At 37.9% G+C, this 12477-nt stretch overlaps 1 protein-coding gene across 1 annotated transcript in view; it reads left to right on the top strand.

Annotated features, from left to right (window-relative positions):
• LOC106872934 (poly [ADP-ribose] polymerase tankyrase) overlaps positions 1–12477 on the top strand; it is a 155738-nt gene that overhangs the window by 117482 nt on the left and 25779 nt on the right. The window contains exons 23-31 of the mRNA XM_052971557.1: positions 727–846; positions 3334–3483; positions 4778–4921; positions 6948–7113; positions 8115–8314; positions 9090–9172; positions 9386–9495; positions 11024–11258; positions 11965–12121. Coding sequence (XP_052827517.1) covers positions 727–846; positions 3334–3483; positions 4778–4921; positions 6948–7113; positions 8115–8314; positions 9090–9172; positions 9386–9495; positions 11024–11258; positions 11965–12121 — 1365 coding nt within the window. The remainder of the gene's footprint in view (positions 1–726; positions 847–3333; positions 3484–4777; positions 4922–6947; positions 7114–8114; positions 8315–9089; positions 9173–9385; positions 9496–11023; positions 11259–11964; positions 12122–12477) is intronic.

A 12477-nucleotide genomic window follows, 5' to 3' on the forward strand; every position in this document is an offset into this window, starting at 1 on the left:
GGTCTGCTACCACAACAGCTCCTTTATAGGATCCAGTTAGCTCAAGACATCATCAGGAGGAACCACGTCCGGTTTCGGCCCCTACTCCTCTACCGTTTTGACGTGGCAGGGCCACCCCCTTTCGGAGGTGTCTTCAGCTCTGGTGTTGGGTGCATGTCTTCTTTCACTGTTTGTGACTGTTCTAATTCAACTGTGGAATGTCCCTCACTATGGTTATTTTCCAGGAGGTTCTGGCCACATGTCTTACGGTTCATCAACCCGCGTTGTTGAATTACTTTCTTCCGACATACCTTCCCTTGGTGGATTAGGATCCAGTTAGCTGAAGACATCATGATTTATTCTCATTCTTTTGAATTAATCAGGGTATTATCTCGAAACTTTGACATCTCAATGATGTGACTGTTCAGTTTTAGAATGAAATTTTAAGCTAGGTGTGAGAGGCCAGATTTGGTCAGTTGAAACGTAAAATAGGTAGAAATATTTACTATAGGATATGGCCATATTAAATGCTAAAGGGTTAAGATTTAATCAAGAATTACTGTACAAAATTTTAAAATATCTCAGGAACCACTGCATGGCACAGCCAAAAAGCTGAACCTTGTAAGAGAATATTGTTATTCATATAATTGTTATCCATATCCTTTTAAAATATTAAATTTTCTCATAAACATATTTTCTTGATGAACAAAAATGAATTAAAAATTCTTCCTGTCTTTTTTTCTCCAGGATGCGAAAGAATGCATGGCCGTTAGTGTTGAAGTTGCTGAGTATCTCATCGACAACAACTGTGATCCAGCAGCACGCTCAGTTGATGGCATTACACCTCTCATGCTTGCTATAGAAAAGGTATGTATCGTTAGAACCGAGACAGTCGAGTCTGAGTTTAAAAGATTTACCCTGTCTAGTTGTATGTCTCCGTTATTCTGAGTTAAAATTTCACCATAACTAATTTTGCTTTTATACGAAACTCAGCTTGCGAAGACTTATTGAGGCAAGCGAAAGCGAAATCGGGATGGCACCTGTGCCCAGCGTTGCCTTTCTGGCACTTGTGCCCGTGACATGTGTAAGGATTTTTGAGCAAGATCGTTGCCATTGCCCCTGGACTGGCTCTTGTGCGGGTGGCACATAAAATACACCATTTTGAGCGTGGCCGTTGCCAGTACCGCCTGACTGGCCTTCGTGCGGGTGACACGTAAAAGCACCCACTACACTCTCTGAGTCGTTGGCGTTAGGAAGGGCATCCAGCTGTAGAAACTCTGCCAAATCAGATTGGAGCCTGGTGTAGCCATCTGGTTTCACCAGTCCTCAGTCAAATCGTCCAACCCATGCTAGCATGGAAAGCGGACGATGATGATGATGATGAAGGGACAATATAATTTGTTGCAACAGCATCAAATAAAGTTGGTGCTGGAGCAAAATCTGTTGAGAATTGGCGTAAATGTTCTGCAGTTGTTAATTTCCTTGTTCTGTATTTTAAGTTTTAATGCTACTAGAGGTCAACTTTGACTTTATTTCTTCCACAGGCAAAGTGGCTGATGCCTGTGATAAGTGAAAAGCTCTTTTCAAGTGTTGGGCCTCACGGAAGCTATGACGAATGACTGAGATTCTTTGGCCATTATGTTGTGCTTGAGAAGACCCATCAAGCCAAGTAAAATCGCAGTCTTGGCAGATACTGATGTCATGCAAATAGTATCCCACACTGGTGGCATGTAAAAGCATCCATTACACTCAGTGGTTGGCATTAGGAAGGGCATCCAGCCATAGAAACCATGCCAAATCAGACTGGAGTCTGATGCAGGTTTCCAGCTTGTCAGCCCTGGTCAAACTGTGCAATCCATGTCAGCATGGAAAATGGATGTCAAATGATGACGATGATGATGATGATTTGATCCCATAAGTTCTGAACTCAATTAAGTTGACTACTTACTCTTTCTCTATAAACTAACAGCTTTGTGTGACAAAAGCTAGGAATTGTCACTGGCCAACTAAATGGCAGGTTCTGTCTTGTTTAGGTTTTAGCAATATTTTATGAGCTTCAACTGTGACAGATGTCAAATCAAGATTATCAAAGGATTTCTTATGTAGTTCTTATTGTTCAGTCTCAGATCTGATTGTACAGACATCTGTCCAAAAGCATTTCAACTGAAATTATTCCATCCTTTTATGGGCACACCAGACTGGACCCCAGACCATATTATTCATGGTCTTGAATTTTTAGATTTTAGGTAGATTTGGCTTAATATTTCTAGTAGATCAAGTGACTACGTAGAGGTTCCCCTCACTGGCTCATTTCTTACAGGGTAGTTACAGAATGTTACATTCAGAGAACCACTATTGTGAGATGTCAAAACATAGAGACCCAAATACACAAAAACAGACATGCACGTGTGTGGCAGACCTCTTTCCAGTTTCTGTTTATCAAATCCATTCAGAAGGCTTTAGTCTGCCTGTGGCTCTAGAAGATACCTGCCCACAATTCTGCACAATGGGACCTGACCCAAAACCATGTAGTTGAGAAGCAAATTTCTTAACCCTACAGCCATACCTCACTTGCACTCTCAAGGAGTTTCTTGTTACATTTACAATGCTTGAAAAGTTTTGAAATGATCAACTTGTTAGTAGAGTTCTTATCTCATACTTCTACTTTTGTTACGTGGAGGCGCAATGGCCCAGTGGTTAGGGCAGCGGACTCGCGGTCATAGGATCGCGGTTTCGATTCCCAGACTGGGCGTTGTGAGTGTTTATTGAGCGAAAACACCTAAAGCTCCACGAGGCTCCGGCAGGGGATGGTGGCGAACCCTGCTGTACTCTTTCACCACAACTTTCTCTTACTTCCTCTTTCTGTTGTGCTTGTAATTCAAAGGGTCAGCCTTGTCACACTGTGTCATGCTGAATATCCCCGAGAACTACGTTAAGGGTACACGTGTCTGTGGAGTGCTCAGCCACTTGCACGTTTAATTTCACGAGCAGGCTGTTCTGTTGATTGGATCAACTGGAACCCTCGACGTCGTAAGCGACGGAGGGCCAACAACTTTTGTTACACTGTTGCAGCATGTGTTATATTAATATCCATAAACGATGAAGCACAAACGAGCTGAGATAATAAAATAGATATCAGAGCAATTAGCTGTAGTGTTCAATTCAGCTGTTTCATAAAATAGAAAACAATAAAACGTGTAGTGGACCATGCCAGGGTTGATGCAATAGAATGAAATTATATTCAAGGTGGTGCTTCTATGTAGCAGCATTCCAATGCTGAAGGCAATAAAACATTGTCTATTTGGGAACGGTCATTTTTATTGAATACTTTTTTTTTTTCTTTTTCATTCTCAGAACAACATTCTTCTGGCAAAGAAATTACTTCAAAAGAAAGGCAGAATCACTTTAGACAAAAACAAGTTTGGTAAGAATATTCTACACATGATGGCAGAATTGTGCAGTCAATCCGATATGATATCACTACTGAAAGAGGTTATTGAGCTGGTAAGTTTTTTTTTTTATTGTTGTTTTTGTTTTTATCCTCCTGTTTCATTTGCATCATCTCATTGCTAGTCTTAAACCCTCCTATTGTAGAAATCAACATAAGCTAGTTATGTTTATTTAGCATTCACTCTACCCTGAATTGTGGCACAATATGGACAGATTTCGGAGTACTGATGAACTTTTATGTAAATGTATCAACTTCACCATTATAATAACCGTTTCAATAAGTACAGAAATAAGTTTTTTTGATAAGCTGAAGAAATGAAGATAAAGAAATCATATACTAAATTAATTTATTTACGTGCATTTAGTAATATTTACAATACATTTTTGTAAGAGAAGTCAAAAGATATTTAAAAAGAAAACTGTCGTAGAGAGTTTATGACATAAAAATTGGATTATCTAATTCTTTCATAACTAAGCTAAAAAAATATGTAAAACAACAATTCAAAATAGCATTGCTGAATTAAACAAAAAATTTGGCATCGTAATAACCAAATCTCATGAAATTGAGTGTCGTGTAATCATATAGACGACCAATGAATGCTGATTTATTTCCCCAAAATCAGGGCTTTTATAACTGCTGATATCTGAATTCTAAGAACCGTATTTAGTGAGCGATTTCTCTTTGACGAAAGTTAGAATTCAGATATGGACAGTAATTTTAACCAATGGAAAAACTAATAATTACACATATTCGGCCAACATGACCATGATGTCATATCACCGCCGATAGAGGTTTATTAGGGCTTGCTACAACATTAACACTTGACCCTTGAATTTCTTTAGCAGAGTTCATTATTCTCTTACTAGCATTCTCATCAGGTCTCAGGCCTTAATAAAGGATACCTTGATGCCATGATGTTTTATTTTCTATACTAATCATTAAGGAAACATAATCTTTTTCTCCTTATTTTTACCATTCTCAAGGCCATGCAGAAAGACACTGCCCTTTCCACACCATTTTTAGAGGCCATGCAAAGAGGTTATACACACTGACTTACCTCTTGTCTAAGCGATAAAATAAAATAAATAGGTGTGACCAGAGCTTAGTGTAGAATTGAACTTACATCTCTTTTGCTGCCTTCAAAACAATATGTTTAAAAAACAAATATTATTTAATCCAAGTTTATCTAAAGTCAACAGCCATTTGGTATTTAATCAGATAAGAAAAATACATAAGTTCTTTTAGATCTTTCTGTGTTGCTAAAAGATCTTGCTGAAAACTTGGTAATTGTTGAGAAGAAAATATTGTTATTGTTTGTTTATTGTTATTTTATGTTTGTCATTATAGAACAAGACATCAGGAGAAACAGACATGGAGGTTGACGGTTCAAATACTTCGTCTGATAGTACTCTCAAGCAGCTTGCAAAAATGGTGGATCATGATGGATACACTCCGTTATTGAAAGCATGTCAAGTATACAAGAACCTGCAGGTATGTGTAAAATGTGTGTGTGTGTGTGTGTGTGTGTGTGTGTTGCATTGTAGGCTGCAAACTTGGTCAAATGGACGAGAAGCTTGCTTTGTAATCATAAGTTACCTGGCATGTTGCTATTGTGTGGCACTTAGGGCAAATGTCTTTCTGCATGGCTTTGGGTTGAGCCTTGACTTGTTGGCTAATGTATTGAGTCCCACATCAATTGAATGAGGAAAACATGGCCCAGTGAATGTCCATCTGCTATAATTTGCAGATGCATGAAGAAAACTATCCTTTTTTTGAAGAGTATGGTAACAGGAGACAAAATAGTGGATCTTCTATAACAATATGAAGCACAAATGATCATGGGGAAAGTGTGACAAACTATTTCAGACAACATCCAAAACATGACTTCACCCAAAGAACTTTCAAATTGGTGGGGTTGTAAGGGTGTTGCCTTTAATGAGCTTCCTATGATCAGAACCAGTGGAGGCGCAATGGCCCAGTGGTTAGGGAAGCGGACTCGCGGTTTCGATTCCCAGACCGGGCGTTGTGAGTGTTTATTGAACGAAAACGCCTAAAGCTCCACGAGGCTCCGGCAGGGGATGGTGGCGAACCCTGCTGTACTCTCCCACCACAAATTTCTCTCACTCTTACTTCCTGTTTCTGTTGTGCCTGTAATTCAAAGGGGTCAGCCTTGTCACACTGTGTCACGCCGAATATCCCCGAGAACTACGTTAAGGGTACACGTGTCTGTGGAGTGCTCAGCCACTTGCACGTTAATTTCACAAGCAGGCTGTTCCGTTGACCGGATCGACTGGAACCCTCGACGGAGTGCCAGAGTGCCAACAAATGATCAGGACCATCTATTTGGATGTGTGCTGTGACAAACTAGAAAAATTAAATGCAGCATTCCAACAGAAATGTCCAACACTTGAAAATCATAAGTACATTGGTCTTTGATCACAATAATGCTAGATTGCACACTTCATTGCAGGCATGGAAGAGGTTACTGGTTCGTGGCAGAGATGTTTTTCCTCACCCTCTAAATTAACCCCATAGGTTAGTTTAGCTGATTCGATAGCTCAAATTTCTCGTTATCAAGCTGACAGAGGATCCTATTTTTTCAAGTTTTGTGCCACTGTTTATGTCATGCCAGGAAATCCAAAAGTTTGAAACAATGCAGTGTGTGTGTATGTGTGTGAGCTTATGTACATGGCTAGCATTGTCCAGTAAAATAAAGTATCTCGTGACTGAAGTTGATTTAGCACACGCACGGGGACACACACACCTCTATCTTTGTCTACTGTAGCTGAGGCTTCTCAATATAAGTGCTTAAGCACAGCACTCTAGGCCCTTGTGTTACTGGTGTAGCTTCTAGGATACAATGAATTAATTTAAGCATTCTACTTGACATATATATATATATATATCATCATCATCATCATCGTCGTTTAACGTCCGCTTTCCATGCTAGCATGGGTTGGACGATTTGACTGAGGACTGGTGAAACCAGATGGCTACACCAGGCTCCAATCTGATTTGGTAGAGTTTCTACAGCTGGATGCCCTTCCTAATGCCAACCACTCATATATATATGTGTGTATATATATATATATAATGAATAATAGGGATTTACAAAACCATACAGATGATATCTTCTGAGCTATCATTCGCTGTATAAACTTGGCTATCGTTAGCAATCAGAGATCATTAAATCCAAATATAATTTATGCCTGTGGTACTACTCCCAGTGTTATAAAGTAAATCCAATATTCACTCAGAATTTCAAAAAGTTCCAGAATATGTTAAAAAGAGTACATGTCCATTGATAGGGGCTCAAAATGCCTGAAATGCAAGGTGCCACAGAGTGGGACTGAACCAAACCATGTGGTTGGTAAGCAAGCTACTTACCCCCCCACACACACACACATATATTTTACTTAAGTTAATGAAAAAAAGCATCAGCACCGAGTTCATTTCAACCACCAGATTTGTGTTTCTCCGCCTATATTAGAAATCATTGTGTTATTTGTATTTTCAGGCGTCTACATACAAAAAACAACCTGACAATGAACTTGAAGTAAGGCAAGCTAATGTTCGGAACTTCATTTCTCTTCTGATCGATGAAGCTAACCCTGACATCAACGCATCCGTTGATAAAAAATACATCCAAGATCCAACTAAAGAAAGAACTTATGGAAAGGAAGGTGAGTGTATCATCATCATCATCATCATCATCATTTTCTATTTTTTATGATAATTGTTGTTTGATTTGAGTAAATTTTAGAAAATGTTATAATTTAAATTTCTATACTCTTTATTGGTTAAACCAGCATTTTCCAATCTTTCTACTCCTGGGTAATTCTTGTAATACATCCCATATCAAAGTTGGTGGGATATTTCTCTTTTCCTTCTATAATATTTACCAACAGGACCCATGGAATTTTCATGGTGTAAGTCAGCATATTCGAATATCTAATGTCCCTTCTGCTTATATATTTATCTGTTTACTTTCATAATACTAATAAACATTTTAAAACCTAACAATGAAAGATAAAAAAAAAAAGAAAAGATTGAATGATGGCAGTGCCCCAGTATGGCCACAGATTTTACTCTGAAACACGTGAAAGACAAAAGTGTAACACACACGTCTATTTGATAACGAAAGAGACCAATAGAATAAGTATTAGGCTTCCAAAGAATAAGTCCTGGGGTCGATTTGCTGAACTAAAGGCGTTGCTCCAGCATGGCCGCAGCCAAATGACTAAAACAAGTAAAAGAGTAAAGAGTAAACCCATAATGATGCAGTTTCAGTCACAGGTCCAGACCATTTCACTCTACTTGTATCTCAAACTCTCCTTGGGAAAGGCATGGATACCAACACATTATGTCTATCAATAAAATAGTCAACATGTTATACTTACTTGTATATAGATTGCCAGTATTTTAAATTTGATTATAAGTGTAAGAACTTGGGTGTGGTTTATACACAGGGTGAAGCTAAAACTATATATGGAAAATATTTTGTCCCAACACTTGACTCTAAAATAGTACACAGGTAAATATAGTATTTTCTTGACATGATGGAAATATTTTGAGAGAACAAGCTCAAACTCTTCCTCTCTGTCTGTTTCTCTGTTTTTGTGCCTGTCTGTTTCTCTCTCTAAAATGTGTCTCAAAGAAAGAATTTTTTTTTGTACTTTATTAGGTAAATGGTGTGCCGTTCACTTTATGGTTGCTGCGGTTACTGAGAAATCTGTTCTGTCTCCTGATAGTATTGTAAACCATTGTCCTGGCTTGAAACTCATCCTGAGCAAGAAACCACAACTCGATATGCCAGACCAATATGGCTGTGTCCCATTGATCCAAGCCATTCAATTAGGTCGTGTTGAAGCTGTCAAAATGCTGGTATGTTTCTATTTTCTTTTCTCTGTTGTTTTATGAGTTCTGAAACTTTGGCTGTTGTTGTTGGTGTTGTTATTGATTTACACCATTTGAGCCCCGATTGAGTAGATCTGTGATCAAAAGCATTTCTACCATGATCCACCCATTCTTTTATGCATAAGACCCACCCTTTTGTAATGCAGAGAAGCCATGTATCTTCTCTATAGCATGGCGCCTGTGCTTGTCACTCTATCATATTATAGCTTCCCAACACCTGGCATAAAACTACCCACTGCTCTCAATTCCCCCTGCCAGTTGAGGTGGCATTTTTGTTTTTTGTTCTTTTCCTGTCTTGTAAATTACTAGGTGACTTCATTATGGCTAGTGGCTTACAATGTGTGTGTGTGTGTGTTTGGTTGAAGCTGGTGATTTATTGTCAACAAGTATGATTATTCACACAACCACAAAAAAAAAAAAAATTCATTTTGTTGCTTGTAATGTATGTTGAGAGAAATTCTGGGTTGTGATGGAGTGGATTCCCAGTTTCAAATGAATAAATAAATTCTATTATGTCTTATGTAATTGTTTTCTGCCTTCTGTATTCAAACATTGTTTGTGTGTGTGTGTATAATAATAATAATAATAATAATAATAATCTTATTGGATACAGTACTCAATTGTACTTCTTGTGTGTTTGTATATATATATATATATATATATATATATATATACTCACACATATACTGTGTTCATATACATATACATTAATGCATACATTTTTATGTAATTCTATTTCCAGCTTTTGGCCAATGCAAATCCTAATTGTTCATATGTGAAAAAGGACTCCAATCAAAGAGTGACACCTTTGGTCTTAATTGCTCAGTAAGTACTGAAGTTCTGTAATAATAATTCCATTCTAAAAACTGTACAGTCTAGCTCAGTTTTCTGTCCTCTATATAGTCCAGTGCTATAAAACTGCTCTAATGATCTATCTGTGACATGGTCTATCTGTTCATTATCTCCTTATAGTATATAATTGTTTCATGTGTTTTACATATTTTATGTTTTTGGTTCTTTTTTTGTTTTTCTTCTCAGAAATGGTAAACCTGACTTACTGCGCATGCTTGTATCGGCACATGTCATGATAGACGACAGGAATAACCCCAGACAGCAAACTGCTTTGCACTTAGCTGTACAAAACCCAAGTAAGTAACCAGTGTTCATATGTGATTATACGTGTATAAGGGTTGCCATTGTGGTGAGCATATGATAATTTCATCCATTGAGTGTTCCTCTTTGAAATGTTACACAAAGGAATTGAGTAATATTAAGAGAACACTAATAGTAACAGACTTTGCCAACTACTCTACTTAAAGTGAAGTAATGGTGGGCCGAGAGGTCTAACAAAAATTAATGTTCATAATCTGTGATCCTTTTTTTTTTTTTGTGAAGATAAAATTTTATACTGTATAAATTTTATACTGGCTGTGTGGTCAAGAAGTTTGCTTCCCAACCATGTGGTTTTGAGCTTAGTCCCACTGCATGGCACTTTGGGCAAATTTCTACTATAGTCTGGGCTCACCATAGCCTTCTGAAATGGATTTGGTTGAGGGAAACTGCAAGAAGTTCATTTTGTGTGTGTGTGTTTGTCTTCTTGTCTTGACATAGCATGATTGTCGCCTTACTAGCTGGCACTTGTGCCAGTCACACGTGAAAAAACATTCAAGCGAGGTCTTTGCCAGTGCCGCTGGACTGGCTCCTGTGCAGGTGGCATGTCAAAAACACCATTTTGAGCGTGGCCGTTGCCAGTACCACCTGACCGGCCCTCGTGCCGGTGGCACGTAAAAGCACCCACTACACTCTTGGAGTGGTTGGCGTTAGGAAGGGCATCCAGCTGTAGAAACTCTGCCAGATCAGATTGGAGCCTGGTGCAGTCATCTGGTTTGCCAGTCCTCAGTCAAATCATCCAACCCATGCCAGCATGGAAAGTGGACGTTAAATGACGATGATGATGATGATGATGTTGTAAATGAATGCCATTCATTTCCAATATTTTGCTAAAGTGTGTCTGGTCATGAGGGAAATATTACCTTGCTCGGAAACGGGTAAATAAACAACTGGTATATATTAAGTTCAATTTAGTTGAACTAAATTTTTGGTCTTCCACTTAACTTAAAAAAAAAAAAAATTGTTTGCTTTATTCCCTTTTCTGAGAAATTACTCTTTACTTACAAAAGAATGAATGAGAAGGGATATCTAGCCATAAATCACTCCAGAGGTAGTCCTGCAAATATGTAAATTTACAAACTCATCTGAACTGTGTATTCTGCGAGACACTAGTATATAATTTGTTAGCATCTGTAATGCCAAGAAATTATGTAAGAATAATTATAAAAGCAATGTTTAATTATTGTATTTGGTTTTCAAGATTCTTGGTGTGAAATCATGTTAAAATAGATTCTGTAGTATCTTGGGATGACTGGTATGTCAATAATAAACACACACACTGATTTAACTTCACTTTATTATTTGTCAGTTAGCTGTTTACTCAACTAACTGATTAATCGTTTGATTGATTAACTACATCATTAGTCAAATTAATCAATCAGTTGTGTTTGTCAGAGTCCACTTGTGACCTCTTCAATGACATACCAATCAATGTTTATTTCTTCTATTTAACAAACTGCTGCAACATTTTCATATCTTTTTTCCTTTCCCTTTTTTTTTTAACAGTTCGTGATGCCGATACATTGAGGAGAGTACACATTCTGAAAGAAGCTGGTGCCAAAGTGAATGCCGTTGATTGTGATGGCTTGACACCCCTACACTGCTCTGTGAAAAACAATTTGGGCCAGCTAGACTCTAACATTGACCTTGAAGAATTACTGATTAAAAATAGTGCTGACGTTTTTGCTAAAGACAAAAAGAATCGTTTGTCTTTGCATTATGCTTTTGGAGATATTGAAAAGTAAATTTTCATTGTTGGTTACAATATTGTTTATTTGTCCAGTTTGTCATTCATTTTATGTCTTTGTTAATTATTTCTTTTATAATGATAGAATTTTTATAAAATATCCCATTGGGATGTAGAATTAAAAAAGTTACATAGAACCCTCATCCAGTTTATTTTCTTCATCACACCACTTGCCTCGGCTGAGTCAGTTGTGACTAAGTGTATAAAATATATGTGTAGAAAAATTGATGCAAAGCAGATCTTGTTGTGTAGTTAAGAAATTCACTTCACAATCACATGGTTCTGGGTTCGTTTCCAATGCATGGCAGCTTGGACAAATGTCTTCAAACTGACTAATGTTTTTCTGTGTGGTATTTGAAATTGAAAACTGTAACGAAGCTCATTAATGCCTGTGATGACACCGGTGCCAAACTGTATTGGCTTTGCCTCTCTCTTGGGCATCATCAGTGGTCTGAAGAGGAGAAATTTGCATGCATGAGTGAGTCTTAGTGTCCCACGAAATATCTTGCCCAGACATACATCTTGTAGAATAGCTTTCCTAGTCATCCATGACTGAAGAAGGCCTTAGAGGATATATCACATGGGAAATATCATGAAGAAATTTTCACATAATCATATTGTTAGAATTGTCTGAAGTTTATTTTTGCCATTATTAATCAAGCGTAATTCTAATTTATATATTTTACTTTATTTTTCACAGACCAGTGTACACCACAGCAGAACCAATTGAACTTGTCCAGTTGTTGACTTCAGCTATGAGATATTCTCAAATTGATCTTACTGATTTTTTTGGCCAGACACCACTTCATCGTGCCGCATGCCGAGGAGCAACCATTTGTTGTCGACATTTAGTCAAGGTACTATTTTAACTTTTTTTGTCAGTATTTTAAAAAAAATATTTTGAATAAATTATCACATAGGCGCAGAAGTGGCTGTGTGGTAAGTAGCTTGCTTACCAACCACATGGTTCCAGGTTCATTCCTACTGCGTGGCACCTTGGACATGTGTCTTCTACTATAGCCTCGGGCCGACCAAAGCCTTGTGAGTGGATTTGGTAAACGGAAACTGAAAGAAGCTCGTCGTGTTTGTGTGTCTATGTTTGTCCCCCAACATCGATTGACAACCGATGCTGGTGTGTTTACGTCCCCGTAACTTAGCGGTTCAGCAAAAGAAACCGATAGAATAAGTACTAGGCTTCCAAAGAATAAGTCCT

This window comes from Octopus bimaculoides, chromosome 11 (assembly GCF_001194135.2).
Source record: "Octopus bimaculoides isolate UCB-OBI-ISO-001 chromosome 11, ASM119413v2, whole genome shotgun sequence".
NCBI classification, from domain to species: Eukaryota; Metazoa; Mollusca; class Cephalopoda; order Octopoda; family Octopodidae; genus Octopus; species Octopus bimaculoides.